Source organism: Bacillus rossius, chromosome 6 (assembly GCF_032445375.1).
Source record: "Bacillus rossius redtenbacheri isolate Brsri chromosome 6, Brsri_v3, whole genome shotgun sequence".
Taxonomy (NCBI): domain Eukaryota; kingdom Metazoa; phylum Arthropoda; class Insecta; order Phasmatodea; family Bacillidae; genus Bacillus; species Bacillus rossius.
This window is the reverse complement of record NC_086334.1, coordinates 42795141-42818121: the sequence shown is the minus strand read 5'-3', so window position 1 is coordinate 42818121 and position 22981 is coordinate 42795141. Positions and strand designations below refer to the sequence as shown.

General features: G+C 39.4%; 1 protein-coding gene across 1 annotated transcript in view; it reads right to left on the bottom strand.

Moving 5' to 3' along the window:
• LOC134533097 (uncharacterized) overlaps positions 1 to 4666 on the bottom strand; it is a 545455-nt gene extending 540789 nt beyond the window's left edge. The window contains exon 1 of the mRNA XM_063370340.1: positions 3998 to 4666. Within this exon, the coding sequence (XP_063226410.1) occupies positions 3998 to 4525 (528 nt within the window). The 5' untranslated portion in view covers positions 4526 to 4666. The remainder of the gene's footprint in view (positions 1 to 3997) is intronic.
• Between the last annotated feature and the right edge of the window lie 18315 nt (positions 4667 to 22981).

Genomic DNA, 22981 nt, shown 5'->3' with positions numbered 1-22981 from the left:
CAGTTTTGTTGATACGCCCTTGAAGACATTGAGCTAGCAGTAAACAATGCGAAGTATTGATCGAAATATTAGCAAAGAGTAAAGCCCCTGACCATGGCATATGCCACATTTTTCACTTAAATGTCATAACTGAGTTTTAAAACAATTTAGTCTAGCCTTAGGGCGTAAGAAATATATGTGAAATAATCTTGACTGTACTTATTTTCTGATATAAGTGTGCCATGATACATATCTGAGGTTACGAAAGCTTGTTATCACTTTGCATCAGTTTCACTGCATTAGGTGTTCATCAGTTTCTTTTATAGTATATTAAAATGTGTAATGCAATGAATAAAAATTAAATTTAAATAATTTTCTTTACACAAGCGCGTGTTTATTGGAGGAACACCTGTAAACTAACGCATCTGGCTTACTTCTATTCCACTAACGTTTATTTTATTTTTTTTAAAAACAACTGACTGAGGCTCCAATATACATAGCTCAGATATCATAAACAAATTCAGGTGTACGATCAAATCTAATTTCCTTATATTAAGTGATCCACAAAATATTTCAAATGTGAACAATTTCTTCGATATGCATAGGCGTTGCTCGTGAGGAAGTAGTTGATAATCCCAGAATAAAAAAATATCTGATCTAAGGGAGTATCAGTAAATACTTATGCCCTTGAAGAATATAGATCCTAATATGTTTTCAAGGTTTGGATGTATAAGCCTTAACTGTATAAAAATATTTCTACTAATTATTCTTTAGTTAGCAGAAAATTTTGCACGACTTAACATGGTTTTAACCTTGAAAACCATTAAATTAAAGTATATTTTAATATACATAACATTTCACAAATTTTTAATAGTAATTTTAATGTATTTTAAGGTAGTTATATACCCTGAAACACCTGTTGAATAATTTCCGGCACATTTTCAAATGCCAAATTACTAAGGCAGAATATTAGTAAATTAATAATATTACACATCCAAACACTTACTCCGATAATTACAAACAAAAAATCTAGTTACAGAGCGTTTTCGAACTCAGCTACTCAGATTGTTCTACAGCTGTAGAAGTATATGCTGAGAAAACAAGACTCCATCTACGAATTCAACAAAGTTTAAACTTATTGTTTACTAGGCCATACTTGTTTTAACTAGGCATATTAGCAATATTTGTTTTAAAAAATATACTAATTACTGTTAAAATATAATATGGTAGTTTTACTTTGTTTACTGATTACTTCATACTTTTAATTATCTGGCTAACTAAGGTTTTTTTATAGGCCCAGTCATATAAATTAATTATTTAGTTTTATTCATACCTTATTTTAGAATAAATTGATTACATGTGTATTATAAATCGAGTATTTAGAATAACTGAAATGTATTGCAAATTAGTTTAGTTGCAGAATTTACAAGGACATTTTACAAATAAAAAAAGAGCTAAATCATAAAAAATGCATTATATCTATAACTAATTGGGCTGATTTGAGTGAAATTTTTACACTCTCGGACAAAGTAAACCGAGGCTATACTAGAAATGGTCAGTTTGTAATTTTGCTGTATAATGTTTCTCTTGTGTTAAGCTCCAGATGACTTACCATGCTGTCAAAATATATATGGCGTAGACTCTCTACAGCTAAAATTTAAAAAAAAAGTTATGGCTTAAAATTTAAAAGAAAAAATATTCAAACCAAAGAGTCATTAATGATTTTTTTTTAAATTAATACTATTCCAGAATGCAAAGATTTAAAGAGAATTTTCTTAAAATTATTATAAATAAATTGGTACTGTTACCTGCGACCTGAAATTTTTATGGGATATAAGTTTTTTTATTAATCACACAATTTAAATAAATAGTGAATCTTGTTATTTATACGATTACTTATAAAATAATTCTGAAAATTTAAAGATATGTTAATGGTGAATGAATTTTTAATCTGTTTGGATGATAGGCCTAAAGAAATATTTAAAAATCTAGTTAGTAAAAACGTTGTTATTTGTTGGCAACAGTAATAAGACGTCCATAGAAAAGTCGTGACAACGGCAATAGATCGCTTACATTCCGTATGCTGTCGTTTGTTATTGTTTACATTCGTGTTACTCAATATATTATCTGGGCAAGCACGAGTCAGTCTAGCCCCCAAGGGTTATAGGTTTGCTCTTAACTTGCAAGTTGAGTAATATTATTTAGCCCTATTAGATATTGATTTCAATATCATGTCATGTCATGTTTTTCAGCTAGAGCCTAACAAAAAAAAGTTTAATATTTCTAACCTGGACGTATTCTCAAGTGATTTTAATTTTATTTCGAATTAATTAAATTAAAAAAGAAAAACATTTTATTCGAAACGCGTTATAAACATTAATTATCCTAACTGTCGGTGTAATATAACTTGCTACATGGAGTCACATACCAAAATATTCAAAATTTTGGGTGCGACATTCTAAACAAGGACAAATTAATAATTGGTGTAAAACAATATGAATAACAATTTTATTTAACTGACGTTAAATTGTACTGGACGATTTTCGTACAGAGCTATCAAATCAAACAATGATCAAAACTGCCAATTTTCGTTTATAGGACTATGGTGTGTGTGTGTGTGTGTGTGTGTGTGTATATATATATACACACACACATATATATATATATATATATATAAAGTTTACTGGAAGCTTTATTAATCTTTGTAAAAAGTGAAAAATGTTTGCCCTGTTATGTGAAATTTTTCAGCTTTACCTACCGCTTTTAATCCTTGTATTTCATATTTTTTTAAACGTGTGTTACATTTTTTATTTTATTTTGAAGTCCGTAGTTATGAACCTCTCTATATTTGCTAAACTTTTGCTGGTTTGTGTTGACCTTTCATGCAGTTGACGTCAAAACAATTAGGTTTTCCATTGGAATCTTAATTTTTAAGTCATTATGAATGTGATAAGTGATAAGTAACATTTCTAGGCCTAAACTAAATTAGGGCGTTAACGGGACTATTATTATGAATAAAAGTTAACAAAATGTATACTTATTTCTAAAACCTTCAAAAGGTCCACAATATTAGCTTACAAGTTAAGAATTAAGAAAAAAACTCGCGACATTATCTGTAACCTTAACAATTTCCCCCCCCCCCCCCCAAATCCTATTCGGAAATAAAATCTGTAGCAAGAAAACTGTTTTAAACGCTTGTAATCCAATATTTTAATTGACACTTTTGAAGCTGTTTATAGTAAAGAACCACCCATTATAACTAAATATTTGTAAAATATTGTTAAACATTGTTAAAACGTAAGCTATCCTAAATTTGCCACACATTTAGTCAACAATAGAAAAAGTATAGCGTTTTCCGTGAATATATGCAGAAACGTATTGAAGTATGTTCCGAAACTGTTAACCGATTATGTGATTGGTTATAAATGTTATTACCACGGAACTCTTAGGAGATAATCACTTGAACCAGAATAGATGATCGGACCTATTCGAGCAAAACAAGGTAAATACTTATTTCGCGAAGACCCCCACAAACTTAATAGCCTACACAAATGTTAAATCTTGTAATCAGAGTGTCGATTATGTCAGCCACGCCATTGTTTCCAAATAACTAATCCTAAAGTGAAGCCTAGAGGTATAATGAACATGAATTTTACACCGCAATACCTGTCACGTAATTATTTTGGCATATAAATGTAGGAACAATAATCAGTCGTGGAAAGACACGGACAACCCAATCACAAAAAAAAAATATTGGTAGGTTATTTGAAGTACATTGCAAAGAGTACATTGTAAATATATAGAACCGAGGAAGACAAGGTTGGACACGTCTTACAGTGATCAGTACGTTGCCCAGCAAGCAGTGAAAGCCGCGAGCAGCGAGCAACTGCTCACTTAGCGGCTTGTCCCGCCGCGCGGTGACCTTGGGGCGCTATCCGCGGACGGGACGCCGCGCCGGACGTCCCGCTGACGGACGTGGGCAGCGGGGAGCGAGGGAGGGGAGCGGGGAGGCACTCACCTTGCCCGGGGCCGTCGGCACGTACAGCGGCGGGTCGTCGCGGCGCCCGTTCAGACTCTGCGTCCCGACGATGCCGTCGGCGGGCTTGGCCACGTAGCCGGGCGGTCGGCCGATGCAGAACCCTTTCGCCTTGACCCAGAACCGGAACTTGGAGTTCTCCACCGAGTTGCTCTCCTCGCCGCGCAGAGTGCGCAGTATGCGCGCGTGCTTGCGCAGCGTGATGGTCTTTGTCTTGGCCTGGTCGCCGTACGTCTGGATCACCCACGGCTGGTAGTGGTCGAACATGTTGGCCTTGGTGCCCTCGGGGGTGGAGCCCGGCGGCGCGACCACGTGGCCGGCGTGCCGCCGCCGCTTCGCCGCCCCCGGGCCGCCGCCGTCGTCCCCGCGGTGCGACGACGACGAACCCGAGGACGAGGAGCGCCGCTTGTTGCCCGCCGAGGGCGTGGGCTTGACGGGCGACGAAGGCAGTCCGAGCATGGCCGGGTCGTAGCGCCGGCGCAACTCGCGGTCCAGCTGCAACTCCGACATCGCGGCTACCCTCCCCTCGGGGACATCCCTGCACCAGCACTGCACGTCACAGTCGTATCACTTCGCACCTCGCCGCACCGGCGTGTCTTCCCCCGCTCGCTCAACAATGCGCGCCCTCTCGCTCCGCCTCAGCCGGCAAAGCGGGCAGTCCACATGCGACTACCGTCCCGTGGAGTAACACCATTACGACCGCCCTCCCCTCCCCTCCTGCGCCGGCCTCCACCCTTCCCCCTTCCTCCGGCGCTCCTCGCGCGCCCGCCAGCCGCCAGGCGACCGACACCACTACCGAAATACCCCCCCTACCTTCTCCCCCTCTCGCAACCCGTGTCCCTTCGCGCGGCGTGTCCCGTTCGGGCGAGCTCGGGTGCTCCCGCCGGCTGCCGCCTCTGTCTCTCTCTGTCGCGCGCCCGTATCTGCCTTCCTGTCTCTCTGCCGGCGGGCGGCATATTCCCCCTCCCCCCGACCCCGGTGCGGCGGGACCCTACCATCCACCCGTCACCCTGGCTCCTCTCTTTTTTTTATTATTTTCCTCCCTCTCCCCTTCTCGTGTTCAGCCCAGACGCCTGATAAACCGCACACATGCACGCACGCACGCGCGGTCGAGGGGAGCTTTATGACGCGGTCCCGACCGATCGCGGCCCGCTCTGCCGCCAAAGGACGGGAGCAAAGGGGAAAAAAAAACATATATCTATATATTTACGTAGTGTCGTCAAACGGAAGAGGTAGAAATGACTTCCCTGTATTTTTTTTTTTTTTTAGTCTCCTTGCCAAATGTATATTCGACGCACGTGGTCCCGCTAAAGGTTTGGAACGTCGGACATTGCGTAATCGCAAGGTAGACGATAAATAAAAAAGCACGCAAATATTCTAAGCGTACTCACAAATACGCAATTCCAAGTCAAATTAAGGCGACAGCCATGACATATTGCATTTTCCAAGGTACATGTTCCGTAATTATCAGTAATGCCGCTCTTTTCATTCGAACATAATAGAAATTGTAACAAGCATTAAACAAAACAGTTTTTGGTATAAAATTATAATTATCCCTTGAACCATACCATTTGCTCCGCCAAGCCGTTATTAAAATTCTTGAGAGGTATTTTTTTCATATTATTATTTTATTATTTTGTACATTCTGTTACGCACGATTTTTGGAAGTTTATTGCCATTGTTGTGAGTAATGGCTTAATACATTCGGAGTATGTATGGCCTAGGTAAACGTTGTGGTATCGATTCCTATCCCTGGCAGTGAATAAGTTTAAAAGAAAAATTACACTGTGCATTTTGGCCTTACATAGTAACCTACAAAATTCTCCGCAGTAATATATATCCACAACTTTTTCATTTATTTATAAGCCCGCATTCCGGCGATCTTTTCTTCTTAATTTTCATAATATATTTTTCATTCCTTTCTTTCATAGAATTTTCAGCTTGCATCCCCAGAAAATAAAGTTGAACAGCAAGGAATCAAACATTAATAATTACGTATTAGACAAAGAAATACCTCAATGGCATTCTTAAAAGTTCAAGCAAGGGTCAGTCACGCTAGGATCATATTTCGAGATTATAATTTAAAAAAAAAGTTTTACGAATGTTTTTAATAAGTAGGCTTTATTTACTATTTGAAATAATTACGTGCAAACGTAAAAATTTCTGAATAACTAGAAAACGTTCTGAGGATGAAGTGTCTATAGCCCGGAAACGCATACAGCATACAGTGCACAAAGCAGCACAGGCTTATTTAAACTTTTTAAAAGCAAACGTCAAAAAAAAAACCTGTCCATGAATATTCTGGTGAGCACGCCGTTAGGTTTGCAACATATCAAGAAAGTAATTCCTCCACTTAAAACTTCGTAAAAGGTTCTGTATTTGAAATTGATGGCTGCCTAAAATAGGTTATTTTCGTTTGTCTGCGTTATAAGATTTACGTGCTAACATTATTGTATTCATAAAAATATAAAAATTTCGTCTTGTTTGACCCATGCCTTATGACAATTTTTATTTGCATGTTGGGTAAGGATACTTAAAAATAGATCTACCGTAGGGTTTTTCAAAAATGTTCCGGTGTTCCATTTTCTTGCCATTACTATTAATTAAAGAAATGTATTTTGATTTATTAGAATGTATCTATTGAATTTTCTGTTGGTCACAAATTTTCTTGCCAGATAGTTACTAAACGTTAGTTTTGTGCTATAAAAGGCCATGCAAGTGATTATAATTATAAACATTTGCGTGACTTTTTACCGCTATAAGATTATATATAGTAAATCATACCAATGCCAAGAAAATGAAGTACCAACATGGCGAGTCTACCCGTCTATCCGAACACACATACGATGAGCAGAGCTTCAGGAGAAACAGCGCGATTTCAAAACTACTCAAGATATCTGAGTGGGGACTGTTTACGAAAAGCAATTAAGAATTCGCTGAGGGCCCAAAAGTACTTTTGATTACGGATAAAGCTTTTATACTGTATTTTTAGAAGAGTTAAAATGACTAAAAGGCGTGTTTTCAGAGTAATTTTTAGGTGTAAAACAACCAGTACATATTCTTGAAAGAACTTAAGGGACTTGCATTACACCTTTACCTTCATTTCTATGCCATATAATGTTACGGTGATCGCTCAAATTTCACAGTTGTTCTATACACGACGAGAAGACTACGCTCCAGTTAGAGTCTTGCGACATCGCGCTAGAAGCACCAGCATCCCGCCTCACTAACACACAAATACCTCTGAATAGACGGGCCCCTTAAGAATGAACTATAGTTATAATTAATGTATTTCCAGCATTTAAGCGCAGCAATAGCTGAATCGGAGCAATTTTATCCGACACGGCGTTCAGTTCCGTGAGCGAAGATTACGAACTTATTGTCAGTAATCCTCCGAGTTTGATCATCAGTGACGGCCCTACGCTTTGCGGTGCCCTGGGCCACTTACTTCTGCGGTACTTAAGTATTGTTACGATATGGGAGTGAAAGCGGGACCGTAAGGATAGCCAAATCAATTTTTATACAATTTTATTAATTACTAATAACTAAAACTTAAATTTAACTAAAAAAACCTCTTTGTCCAATCTCTGTCCGTGAAAACAGTCTCACGCCGATCAATCACACATTAGCCTGAAGACTGGAGTTCGGCTCGACAGTGGCTCGCTCCTCTGCTAATCTGTCCGCTCACTGCTAGCCCAGGCATTTTAGGGGAAAAATCGAGCAAACCTAAAAAAAAAAAAAATAATGTAGTTTTGAAATTTGCCACATACATTCCTTTGGGTGTTAATAAATGATCCTAAAAAGTTCCCATCTCTCAGATGCCGGCTTCATACTTACTTAAGGCAATAAGGGCGTAAGTGCCTATATATATGCATATCACGACTGTCACGCGAAAAATATTGATTCTAATATATCAAAATTTGGTCAAAATTTTAAAGTTAAGGGCCCTTAGTCCTTAATCATTCATTTTTATTACTTTATACACCGCAAAAATTATCTTATAACCTAATGTATACTCAACTAATGGAAGTAAAATGTATCACTGCTCTATACAATCACCAGTTACATCAAATCCACCACTGATAGGCAAAAATATACCTTTATAAAAGTTTTCCATTATTTTATTAGCTTTAAATTGATGGGTCAAACATGTCTATGCGATAATAATTGACTGACATATTAAGGATTACATGTAACTACTGCACAACAATGGGTTTTTGAGCAATTTAGGTTAATATTGACTATAGCATTTTACCAGAAATAAAAATAATGTAGGTTTTAAATTTGGTACAGACGTTCCTTTGGGTGTTAAAAATTTATCCTAAAAAGTCCCCATCTCTCAGATGCCGGCTTCGTACCTACTTAAGGCAATAAATGCGTAAGTGCCGAAATATGCATATCACGACTGTTGCGCGAAAAATATTGATTCTAATATATCAAAATTTGGTCAAAATTTTAAAGTTAAAGGCCCTTAGTCTTTAATCATTCGTTTTTATTACTTTATACAACGCAAAAATTATCTTATAACCTAATTTATACTCAACTAATGGAAGTAAAATGTATCACTGCTCTATACAATTACCAGTTACATCAAATCCACCACTGATAGGCAAAAATATACATTTATAAAAGTTTTCCATTATTTTATTACATTTAAATTGGTGGGTCAAACATGTGTATGCGATATTAATTGACTGACATATTAAGGATTACAAGTAACTACTGCACAACAATGGGTTTTTGAGCAATTTAGGTTAATATTGACTATAGCATTTTACCAGAAATAAAAATAATGTAGGTTTTAAATTTGGTACAGACGTTCCTTTGGGTGTTAAAAATTGATCCTAAAAAGTCCCAATCTCTCAGATGCCGGCTTCGTACCTACTTAAGGCAATAAATGCGTAAGTGCCGAAATATGCATATCACGACTGTTGCGCGAAAAATATTGATTCTAATATATCAAAATTTGGTCAAAATTTTAAAGTTAAAGGCCCTTAGTCTTTAATCATTCGTTTTTATTACTTTATACACCGCAAAAATTATCTTATAACCTAATTTATACTCAACTAATGGAAGTAAAATGTATCACTGCTCTATACAATTACCAGTTACATCAAATCCACCACTGATAGGCAAAAATATACCTTTATAAAAGTTTTCCATTATTTTATTAGCTTTAAATTGATGGGTCAAACATGTCTATGCGATAATAATTGACTGACATATTAAGGATTACATGTAACTACTGCACAACAATGGGTTTTTGAGCAATTTAGGTTAATATTGACTATAGCATTTTACCAGAAATAAAAATAATGTAGGTTTTAAATTTGGTACAGACGTTCCTTTGGGTGTTAAAAATTTATCCTAAAAAGTCCCAATCTCTCAGATGCCGGCTTCGTACCTACTTAAGGCAATAAATGCGTAAGTGCCGAAATATGCATATCACGACTGTTGCGCGAAAAATATTGATTCTAATATATCAAAATTTGGTCAAAATTTTAAAGATAAAGGCCCTTAGTCTTTAATCATTCGTTTTTATTACTTTATACACCGCAAAAATTATCTTATAACCTAATTTATACTCAACTAATGGAAGTAAAATGTATCACTGCTCTATACAATTACCAGTTACATCAAATCCACCACTGATAGGCAAAAATATACATTTATAAAAGTTTTCCATTATTTTATTACATTTAAATTGGTGGGTCAAACATGTGTATGCGATATTAATTGACTGACATATTAAGGATTACAAGTAACTACTGCACAACAATGGGTTTTTGAGCAATTTAGGTTAATATTGACTATAGCATTTTACCAGAAATAAAAATAATGTAGGTTTTAAATTTGGTACAGACGTTCCTTTGGGTGTTAAAAATTTATCCTAAAAAGTCCCAATCTCTCAGATGCCGGCTTGGTACCTACTTAAGGCAATAAGGGCGTAAGTGCCGAAATATGCATATCACGACTGTTGCGCGAAATATATTGATTCTAATATATCAAAATTTGGTCAAAATTTTAAAGTTAAGGGCCCTTAGTCCTTAATCATTAGTTTTTATTACTTTATACACAGCAAAATAAACTTATTTATAATATTATTGAAGTAAATTTGCTGCTCTACACAAGCACAAACTGCATAAAACTGCAATATTCTAAGTTAACTTGTATTTTACATATTTTATCATATTGCAATTGTATAAAATATGTATTGAGCTAAGGCGGCGTTCTGCAGGGAGGTCTTCCACCGATATTTCAATAGCTGCTAACAATGTTGCTACATCGACGCAAATTGACTTTCTGAGGATTGGCCATAACAAAAATGGGCTCGTCAAATTGTTAGTAACTTAATTTCGAGCTTCAGGTCATCACACCATTCAGTGCTCAGGAGATGCTGATACCACTATAGCAGTTGTTGCTCTTCAGTATTCAACAAGCTGTTGTGTAAAAGTAATAGCTACTGATACAGACATCCTTGCGATGTTGACTGCGAGGTCAGAAGAAGATACACACATTGAAATTGTCCATCCACCCTCAAGCAAGACAACAGGAATGATATACAGTATATCAGCTATTCAGCAGGACATTGGTGAAATGAAAAACTATATTTTATTTTGTCATGCTATGACCGGATCAGATACAACCAGTGCTTTCTTCGGTAAGGGAAAGAAGCAAGCATGGAACATAATCAAGAACGATGTTTCCACTCGGAGAACAGTACATGTTTTTACATGTCCACATGCAGAAAAGAAGATCGTTATTGCAGCTGGAGAAAAGTTTGCAATTGTAATCTATCAGGGACATGATAACTATTCCACTTTGGATGAAATGAGAGTATATATGTATACCTGCAAGATAGCAAATATGCCTGTTAGTGCTTCTTTCCAGCTAGCATCTCTTCCACCAACCAGTGCCGTATGTGAACAGCATTCTCTTCGGGTTTACCTACAGGTGCAAGAGTGGCTGGGCCATTCATTAGATCTTGTTGAGTGGGGATGGAAAAGTGTGAGTGGCACACTTGTTCCTATAACAACATCCCTTCCTCCAGCTCCAGAACAGCTCCTGAATTTGATATCATGTAACTGTAAAAGTGAATGCACCTACAAATGCGAGTGTGTGCGGGCTGGACTGCAGTGTGGTATTATAGGTGCTAAATGTCGTGGGGTAACATGCACTAATGTTGTTATCAATGATGGTTCTGATGAAGAGGACCTTTAACGGACTGGTTAATTTTTTTTTGTGTACTTCCATTAATTTATATTAGATCAGGTTTCATTTTTTGCTGTGTATTATGCAACAATAATGGATGTTAAATAACTGAGTGCCTTTTACTTCACATCTTATACAAGTTACGATACAACTGAATGAATATTTTTCGCGGAACAGTCGTGATATTCATATTTCAGCACTTACGCCCTTATTGCCTTAAAAAAGTATGAAGCCGGCATCTGAGAGATGGGGACTTTTTAGGATCAATTTTTAACACCCAAAGGAACGTCTGTGATATATTTAAAACCTACATTATTTTTATTTCTGGTAAAATGCTATAGTCAATATTAACCTAAATTGCTCAAAAACCCATTGTTGTGCAGTAGTTTATTGTAATCCTTAATATGTCAGTCAATTATTATCGCATACACATGTTTGACCCACCAATTTAAAGCTAATGAAATAACATAAAACTTTTATAAAGGTATATTTTTGCCTATCAGTGGTGGATTTGATGTAACTGGTGATTGTATAGAGCAGTGATACATTTTACTTCCATTAGTTGAGTATAAATTAGGTTATAAGATAATTTTTGCGGTGTATAAAGTAATAAAAACGAATGATTAAGGACTAAGGGCCCTTAACTTTAAAATTTTGACCAAATTTTGATATATTAGAATGAATATTTTTCGCGCAACAGTCGTGATATGCATATTTCGGCACATACGCCCTTATTGCCTTAAGTAAGTATGAAGCCGGCATCTGAGAGATGGGGAATTTTTAGGATCAATTTTTAACACCCAAAGGAACGTCTGTGCCAAATTTAAAACCTACATTATTTTTATTTCTGGTAAAATGCTATAGTCAATATTAACCTAAATTTCTCAAAAACCCATTGTTGTGCAGTAGTTAATTGTAATCCTTAATATGTCAGTCAATTATTATCGCATACACATGTTTGACCCACCAATTTTAAGCTAATAATATAACATAATTTTTTATAAAGGTATATTTTTGCCTATCAGTGGTGGATTTGATGTAACTGGTGATTGTATAGAGCAGTGATACATTTTACTTCCATTAGTTGAGTATAAATTAGGTTATAAGATAATTTTTGCGGTGTATAAAGTAATAAAACGAATGATTAAGGACTAAGGGCCCTTAACTTTAAAATTTTGACCAAATTTTGATATATTAGAATGATAATTTTTCGCGCGACAGTCGTGATATGCATATTTTGGCACTTAAGATCTTATTGCCTTAAAAAAAGTATGAAGCCAGCATATGAGAGATGGGGACTTTTTAGGATCAATTTTTAACACCCAAAGTAACGTCTGTGCCAAATTTCAAAACTACATTTTTTTTTTTTCAAGTAAAACACTAAAATTCCTGGGCGCCCACGTCGCGCCGCAGCACCGTCCCGGACTGTCGCTACTGTCGCCCTCGCTGGTGTCGCTACCAGCTTTGAATATATATACTGTATAGAAGTCGCCAGCCCAGGTTAAAATATCTAATACGGTTTTGAGGTAGTTGGTTAATTCACCGCCGCAATCGCCACCATCTCTAGGGCATCGACTTGTGGTGGTCCCTAGCGGACAAGTGTCGAACTCTTCAAACACCCCTTCCCCCTCCCGTTGAACAACCTTCAGCTGCAGTGAATGATAGGTGGGGGGTGCGGGAAATGACAGCGGGCGACAGTTCTGCGCTCTAACGTGTAAATAACAACTAAGACGATATAGGGCGTTACGGCAGCGCACTGCAGCGGTGAAGTTCCCAAGCTGCTCATCATACGCTTTTGAAAAACGTAGAGTAAATCCTATCCACTCGCGACTTCTGTACAGTATATATATTCAAAGCTACCAGAGAGACTCTTCCCCGGTAGCCGTCGATACCCCTGCCCGGGTACCGCCGGTATGTGGAGACTCTCTCCACTCTCTCTTTCCGCACTCTCTATACCCGCGGAGGCCAGGCGTGCAAGCGCCCAGACGTCGCGTGCGAGCGTCCCGTGGTCGGGCGTGGAGACACCGACGTCACGAGTGTCCCTGACCCGATGGCGAAGACCTCGCCCAACCCCCAGAGGCGACGGCCCCGAGGATTCTCCAGACCTTCTCGGCGTCCAGGCTGGCCGGGCTCCGTGACTGACGCGGACGGTGCGTGGAGGGGGAAGGCTGTGGCAGACAGGCCGCTAATGGCCAGTGACACACACACACACACACACACACACACACACCTCCCTCGCTAGAAGGTGGGGAGGGTCCGTGACCTCCTAGACTCCGCTGCAGCCGGCGGCAGTATTTTGGAGGGGCCTTCATTGAGGGGTTCGGGGGCATCAAATAGGCCCCCAGATAGAGGTGGGTTGTTACAGCAATTATCGGTATCTGTTCCAACCAGTTACTGATACAGTAAAGTACTGGTTACAAGTAGCTGATACTTCTGTATCAGCCACAGCAGTAGCGGTTCCAGGAAGCAACAAGGTATCAGTATTCTCGTTACAGGTTACACATCCTCCGTGCCGTCATCACCAACGTAAATTGGTATCAGTTTTCTCTTTCCACGTTCTTCGTAAAAAGGTATCGGTTTTCTCATTCTAAATTCTTCGTAGTCGTAAAAAGGTATCAGTTTTCTCATTCTACATTCTTCGTAGTCGAAAAAAGGTATCGGTGTTCTCTTTCCATGCCTTTCGTAATCGGAGTCTTCAATCTTTGCAAGGAGTACGCACTGCGCACTGAGCGTACTTAGATGAGAAGCCTAAGATGTACATCAAGCTCTGTCCCTGCCCGAACACGCCCGAATGTTCACCTTCGGCTAACCTCGGGATTTGTTTTTATTTTTGCGCAGGAAAAATGAATTTAAATATTAAAAGTGGTCGGTTAGGTTAGCTACATTAAAACACTTTAGAACACTATGGACTGTTAGTTAGGTTAGTATAGCTACATTAAAATAAACAGAGAAATATAAATATATATAAATAAACCCGAGGTTGGCCGAAGGTGAATATTCGGGCGTGTTCTGGCAGGGACAGAACTTGATGTACATCTTAGGCTTCCCCCTCCCCTACATTCTTTCCCTTCTTTATCTCTTATTCGTCGTGCCGCTCCCTCCCCTTTCACAAGCTCCACCCAAGTGACCGTCATCTGCGATCGGGTTTTGCGCACATTGGCCGTGGTGTTGTTCCAGGTGAATTATAAACTGATACTAAAGTACTTGATACTTGAATAGTGTACTCGTTTGCAGTACTTGATACATGCGTGTATCAGTTACAAAGTAGCATATTGTTACTCTGCAACCCACCTCTACCTCCAGATAATAGCGGGGTTAGGCGGGCCTCCCCGGGAAAATTAAAAAAAAAAAAAAAACTTTCAAACAATGTCTTCAAACCAACATGGAATCTCAATTTCGACAATGGTTATAATTAAGAATATTTATATTTTTCGTGATAAATTACTAATGGGTAATTTTTATTCATACTAACTGCAAAAATAGGTGAAATCGGGTAATTATATGAGGCAATAATATATTTGAAAATAATTTTAATACAAAATCAAGGAAACTGAATTGAAATCGAAGTGCATCGACCAGCACTTTGAATTACATTGTAATACAAATTTAATACTTCTTTATTTTTACATTAATGACAATAATTTTTCACATACCTACAGCTAGACAAACAACAAAAACAAATAAATGAAAATGGGTGGCGTCGGGCCGGCCTTGGTCCTCACGTTATCTGCATTTCGTGAAAGAAGACTCAGCCAATACACGTGAGAACTGCCCCCTGAATTCGAAAACTCCGAGACGCACAAGCCACAAATGGCCGAACAGGCGGGCGTTGTGACGGATCTACGTCCTGGATGTACGTGTAGACAGACTGTTGATTCCCCGGCCTTTAAAACCATTCGCTGCTAACGTCGGCGGACCAAGAAACTTCTTGGAACGAGATAGCTATGTCGTTTGACAGTTATGGGGCCAAAACGAAGACGCGTGTTGGACACAATGAAACTTGGTTATTTTTAAATAGATTCTACCCAATTGGACATTACGCCATAGCAGTTTAGCACTGCTTGTCATGAAAAGTTCATAAATGCAAAATAATAAATAAAAATGAAAACTTTAACCCACAGAAAACCAGCCTAAATCAGCTGATGTCAAACAGATAAACCCATCGATGAACCAAATAGGTATTATGTACAAAACAACGACAAAAAAGACGAACAAATTCAAACTTAAATATCACACAGCGCACGAATTCCGTTGAAGGAATTTAGTCATGAAAAATATAATAACAGCAGAGACGAACACAGTGGCTAACAACGACGAGACAGTTCCGACAAGAACAGAAAATGCGACAGATAACATCTGGACAACGAAGCAAATATACGTGCACAACGATGAAGGTAAACAGATATTATGGACAGCACCATGACGACAAAACCAACGAACACAGTTGTTGGTTTCCTATGACACAGCAGTTGCTTCGTTTCGGGGACAGATGCTAGTTCCCTAAACATTTAAGTAGCGATTATTTCTTGTTATGACCATTTGAGTGTACATGATGTATCTAGGATATTTTCGCTATCACAAAGTTTCATTTAGCACACCAACATGATGATAAAAAAAATGACTATATACGAGTTGATGGCGCCAGACGCGGATCCGCCATCTGGACGAAATCAACGAAAAAGTGATATCTGCGCATGCGCGTAATTTGGGCAACAGATCGATAACGGATAGGACACCACAACCTGTTACCTAAAAATAAGGGACTGCAATAGTAATACGGTTAAGGTATACGGTTAGGGTACAGGTATAGTATATTCAACACCTAAACCATTATTTTTGTCTCTTGGAATACTAGAAAGCATTGTACAATGGTATACATTATAGTCTGGCTCCAAATAATTACGAAATTATGCCGGTCTGAGCATCTTATGTGAGATCTTTTAGGCACAGGTACCTTAATCAGTAACAGACGGAATATGGAAAAAAAAATGGGGGGGGGGGGGTATGTATTCCGTCCCCGAGGTTTGGAAAATATTTGTAAAATATCAGTGAAGCCAGTATTACTTTGGATGATGCAAGGTGAGCTATTAAAACACCTACAATTTCAACTGTGAGAAGCTGCTTTACCTACGACTACTACACTGTAGGCCCACATGCAAGTGTGCTAGTGTCAAAGTAATGTGTGTTTTTTTTTTCGAATACACGTGTTCAAATTTAAATTTTTTTTTTGTCAAATCCCTCCTTCCCCGAAAAAAATGCATCCGCCACTGACCTTAATTAATAAAATATTTAAGGGTGGTAGTTAATACGAGTGGGATTCAGGTTGTGGGTTCGAATCCCTGTTGATCAATAACCAAAGCGAGAGATCTCTCAGCAATGCGTGCGCGTGGCCAATCAGATGTAAAGCCATCTCTGCTGTACCTTTTACTACGGCCGATAAACGACATAGTGACATCAAAGGGCCCGTCCCCTGCTGCGCTTCTGTGAGAGTATATTTGTTCTGTGGCTTAATCGCGTATGTATTCGATGCTACGTGAGCTGGTGGGAAGCTCCATCGTTCGTCCTACCCCCTCCCCCCCCCTCTTTCGCTCCCTAGGCTATAAGGGCTCATCCACCCCCACCGCACACAAACACACACACACGGGGTTTTTATGCGGTCGCGAGCAGCGGTGCGAAGTGCGGCGGTGGTGTGAGAGGGAGTATGTGGGCGAGGGAGGGGAGGGGGTTGTAAAAACCCGAATCGTTAAGCCCGCAGCACCCGTGCGTCGGTTTTACTGCCGGCGAAAGGTTTGGGTCAGGAGGATGGAAAGTGTTCAGGGACATGTGGTGGGGAGAGGAGGTGGCAGAGGACACAATTACCACTTAACCACGCTCGAGCTAACACCACCACCACCACCCCTCAACCGCCATTTCCATCCACAACACACCAGTTACCCCGATACCAGCCACCTCCTCCTAGATCATGGATTTTATTTTTTTGCGTCCAGTTCTTTCGAGCCTATGTGCGGCGCAAAGTGTAAAACATACCTACGTCTTCAGAACACCTGAGGCATATGTGGATAATTTCGGTGGCAGTGATAGCTAACGTGACGGATCTGATCCAAACTCCCCAGTATGACTCAAACTTACAAACATCGAGCCAGTATCTAATTCGGTTCCGAGCCTACCATAATCCTGCAAGTTCAGTTAGTTATCTCGAACTTATACTTCAGTAGATTCGATTCCTGCAAAATAAAATTGTAAAAAAAAGCAGTTCTGATCAGTATTTAAATTGATGAGTCTGACTGGCTGTGTTATACTCTGGGAATTTAGCATACTTAAGTCTAATTCACTACAAAAATATCGCCAGGGACTGAAAACAATCAGCAGTGCCAGTGACCACTAGGATAGACTCCGTTATCCTCTACATATTCGGGCAAATGCCACCTGATCATTTTCTACTGATTCGTAAGACTTATCAACGGGGTAGTTTCTGATTCGACAAATTTTTTATTGGCACAGAGCCCTTCTAGTCAAAAGCGGTCCAATCAAGGAAGCACCAAAATGTAAAAGTGTTTGGATAATATTCGGTCTCGAAATCTGAAAACTTTTCTGGTCAATGATCATCGTTTGGTTCTCAATTCCACGTGGGATTCGGGTTGGCATGATCTTCTCCGTGGATTGTGCAGCCTGATGACCATTGTGTGAGGTGTAGAGACACCTGTATTACTCATGAAGTTGTAACCCAAAGACCAAGAAATGTCACCGTGAAGAAATTTTAGGGCAAAGCGTTTGACCTGCATGGTCGTAGCAGAAAGGAGGTTCTCAATTCGAATTCGAAGGCTAGTCGGTCACCGGTGTTGGCGTGCCTGATGCATTTCCTTCGGGGCTGGAGAGAACGAAGATCTGGGTGGAGGCTCAAATCGGAGGTAAAGCGCCCGTGTGACGCTCACATGGCGTGGGTCGTGGGTTCGAACTCCAACCATTGGCTTGTCACACTGATGATGATGATGAATATAAGGCTGCGCCGAAACGTCGGTTTACTCCAACTTCATGACGGGGCTTCAACAATTTTTCCCCTAATCTAATTAACACTAAATGTATTTGTTTGGGAAGGGTCTGGGTTAGGGAAGACTCTATGTGCGTTCCAAGCCGAAGCCTCTACGCATAATCATATTGGGTTTAAGCCATGCAGAACGGGTAGAATGCATCAAGTGCTTCTTTAGGGGATTCGCTAACTATAGCAGCAATTGATGCCATGACTAACTTCCCTGTCTTAGATCTAGATTATAACTAGTTAAGTTGGGCCCCAGTAAAACCTGCATAGACACATGGGAAACCCCTGGGAACATTCATGCGGGGTTAAATTATTGCAAGCATTAAGCAGGCAGTTTCAGAACAGGACAAGAAGGATGGCTCAGGAAAGAAGAGTTGGTCAGGGGCAGAAAATTTCAACCATGCTGGGGTCGGGAGACATTCGGCCCGCATTGGTGCTTGTTTGCATCTAGAGTTGTGCCGGTGACACATTGCGCCCCTGGCGGCGGGCGGCAGTACTCGTCGTGCTCCAGGCTGACAGTCAGCACGTGTGCTTAAAGCTAGGAAAGACGAATGTGTTGAGCGCATTAAAAATAATTGCGTTAATTTAATTAAGTTAATTATTCGCGAGCTGGCGCATCGGATCTCACTTCAGGAGGGATGGAGCGGCATGTCGCCTGTCGCCAATAAAAGGCGGTCGGCACTCAACGAAATGATCCAGTCCGTAATTTCAGCATCTATGCTTCAGGAGCTACGAGTAAATTAATTCAAAATCGCCTAACTGCGAACTGGTGCATCGGACTTCAACACAAAAGCACCGCTTAAATTGTTTGTCGACGTGTTTAAATTCCAGTGTTTTGGAGCTCACCATAATCTTGATTTTTGATGGTGGTACCTCTCTAATTATGCTTTATATGCCACGACTTCCTGCAAAATTGTTCGTTTCCTGTGCAGTGCAGGCCTCTGGGGACAAATCGCTGACTGACTTCCTGCCAGCACCGTCAATAACAACGAGATAAGTGTTCCCCAGCCCGAGCAGTTCGGCGTCGCTGGCGACGAGCCAGGGTCCTGTGCCGCTCGGGAACGCAGGCACATTCGAGACATCGTTCCGAGTGCGGCTGTAATAAAAACGCGGTCTTCGGGTGTCCTTGCCCCACAAACGTCTTCTAGTAGTTAAAGCGAACACACTAGAGACTAATACCGATCAGTAGGGGCCTGCAGATTTCGCGAAAAGATTTCGAGACTAGATGAAAGTTAAAACACTACAGCATCGTCTGTATTTCGTGATTGGGTGAGTTTCTCCCAGGTACATATCGATTGTAACAACACCAAGCACAGAGATTCAGTGCGGTAGCAAACGCGTCCTGAGTGGCTCGGTCAAATAAGGCAACATTTTCTCCCGAAGAAGGCCGCCAATCACAAGGAAGAAACCACAGGTGTGGGTATACCTTGTTGCAGTCTAATAAGTGTTCAGATCTTTTCGCGAAAAATGTCTACCCCTACCAATCAGCTCTCTAATAACACAGGCGATAGTGTGAAAAATGACCTAGCGGCATGAGGCGTGACTACAGAACTACATATTTTATGGATAAATCGTTAAATTATATACTTTATATTCTTGTGTCAAACGATTCACTTCTTTTTTAAGAAATTTTAAGCCTCGGAGGTTAATGTCCTCCCCGTAAATCTGTTTAATTTTTGAATAAGTTTTTCTAAGCGATAATAAAGTTATTTCCGCTGTCATAATGTTGGTACTATACGAGTATGTAATTTTAACAGCTACATTGTTCATAATGGGGCATACCGTCCGCCATATATCGGATTGACGTGAAAACAACGCCAGATTTTCGTACAGAAATCTAGGAGCTGTCCGGTATTAGTCTCTAGCGTATTTGGTTAAAGGTTGTATTCAACGCTGTCGCTGCAGTTACTATGTACTATGTGGGATTAGACGCAAATGAGTGGCCAGAAAAAATTCCGTTTCCCGTCGTTTTCTTTTTGGCGCGAATCCTTGATACTTGTTAAGTCAATGGCTGTGTTACGTGGGTATAGGTACAGTAGACGTTGGCTACGCCAATTCACTCTACGGTATTTTTCAGAAATAATGGGTGATCTTCTACAGCCACCCGGTGGTCACGTCTATGTTAGTCGATGTAAAGTTTCCAGATAGAAGTTATCACAAAATTCTTGTTTGAGTATTCAGTAAAACTGCGAGGGGGAGGGGGGAACATCGTGAAGTGCTAGCAACTAATGTATAGTCTTGACAAACGTGTTTTCTTTTTTCCGCTCGAGTGGCATATAGCTGTGCAAGTAATTGGAAAAGCTACTCTTGAGAATTCAGTGGGAATATGTATAAGATCATCCACTCACGTGTGGCCATGAAACCAGGAGTGATTACAATGACGGCAAATGCAAAGCAATCATTTTCTAAACAAATGGTAGCAGTGAGTATTAATAAATTGGCTGCTTTTTGTATAAAAAAAAAACCAAATCTTATACGTACTTATTTGAAGTGTCATTTATGACTCCCACCACATATTTTGTGGTGACAGCAAAATTACTACTAAAAAAACTAGCTTCAACAAAACCATTTTTTTAGTAACAGAAAAATCTTGCTGTCACTAATAAGTTACTTATTGTAGAGTGAAAATAATATAATTGACAACAAAAGTATTTTTGGGGGTGTACATTATATTTTTTAGTGGCAGCCACAGGGGAGATTTTTTTTTAATGCAGCACACGTGTTGCAAAGTTACAGCAGCCTTGATGCTGGCTTCGTCGAGGTCGGCGGTGGTGACGGGACAGCCCGTGAGTGGACGGACGGGTCAGCAGGTGGGCATTGTCCTGGACAGCTCCGTGGTCGCCGGACGAGTCCTCTGCAAGACCCCATCGGACCAGCTTTCGCTCGGCATCGTGTGATCCCGACCCTGAGTCGCCAAGTAGGACCCTTGCATTTGCGTGGCGTTATTTTTTTTTTTTTTTTCAGAAACCAGTTCCCAACTGTGTTATAATGCGCAAGCATTGCATATGAGGTACTTTTTTGTCGTAAAAAATTTGCTGTCAAAATACGTCCTCCTCGTCCGTTGTCTTTTAAATAAAACTCTGACCGATTATCCAAAAGTGAAGCTTTTAGTTTGAATAATTGGTAAAGATACGGAACTTTCGCGGAATCATTTGGGGGTCAGGCTAAAATTCACAGTGTTATGTATACTCTATCTACGTGTAATCCCTATTGACTGATTTCTTACTACAGAAACTCCCCTTCTTTCGAGTGGGTCCATGTGATTCGGTCACTACTACATGAAAACACGTGTATTTGCTCGCATCCGAGATTATATGTTACACATCGCTGGCGAGTACTGAAACACTCGCTCACTTTTTTTAAAAAAATTATTGTACTTCAAGATAATTTCCGTGAGTTCATGTTAAGGGTTAGTAAACTATGTACTCGTGAATTTTACCAAGATATCCTTAAATTTACGATGATAACGGGATAATTTTTAATCAGTTTTTTTCGTAAATGTAAGGTGAAAACGTTTAACAGTGCAATTATAACTACGAACGAGTTACATAAAATACAAACAGCACTCGGGATTGTACACATAAATTATTTTGTACTTTCACAATTGATGTGTTTGGAAACCAGTTGCCAAGAAATAGTTTACAAGGCTACAAGACAAAATATTGTAGATTTGTACAATACATATCTATGGTTTTTATATTAGAAATACGTTTTTGGAAACAATACTATTTCTTGTCATGTTTACGAAAATGAGAGCACAATTTAAATTTTGTTTGATGTTTTACGCTAGCATAATAATTTTTTTACAACGGAACAAATAATTGTATATTCAACAATTGGACATTAATGTGCGCAGTTAATACTGGAAAGGTATTCGGCTAACGTTTTACAAATAACTTCAACTACTAGAGGTAAGTACTAGGACAACACAAATCATAAATGCCCAGGCAAGAATCTGAACACAGTATTACCGTGAACATTGTTTGGTATCAATTATAATGTTTTCATCTACTGTTAACCTACATTATTTCAGTGCCATTTACAAAAAAAATTACTGTGGATAATGACAGGTGAAAGACGTAAGTCTCCACCAGCGGGTCAAGCGTCACAAACCCTTCACATAATCGCTTTTATTTAAAATAAAACAAAAAAAGTGCTAATATTGAAACCATCACGATGTGTTGCATCTTGTTGTTACTATAGTTATTTTCCACGGTTCAAAAATTGTTACATCATTACTGCTGGCTCAAATCTGTAGCGACTGATATGTGCATTTTTTTTTATTAAATAAACCGTTAGCATTTAATTGAAGTTACTTAATTATCCATTGTATACCTCTACCTACACAATATTTATTATGCATTGGATTGTTTCCTTATCAAATTATGGAGATAAATATCTCTTAGAATTGTTGGGGTTAAATAGTTCCATTTCATGCGTAAGAACGTTACCAGAACTTTTTTTTTTTTTTTTACCGTGATGCATATTTTAGCAGAAGTAACCGACGGCAAAGTATCCTTCCCATCTCCATAACTAAGGCCGGTATTCCAATACACAAAAATAAGTGTTTAGGTGTTGAATATGTTACACGTGCACCCTACCGTATTCCCAATGTACGATAGGACACGGCCTGTCCCTTATTTTTAGGGAACGGATTTTGTTGTTCTATCCTTGGCCGTTCTGTTGCCCAAATTCCACGCATGCGCAGAGGTCTCTTT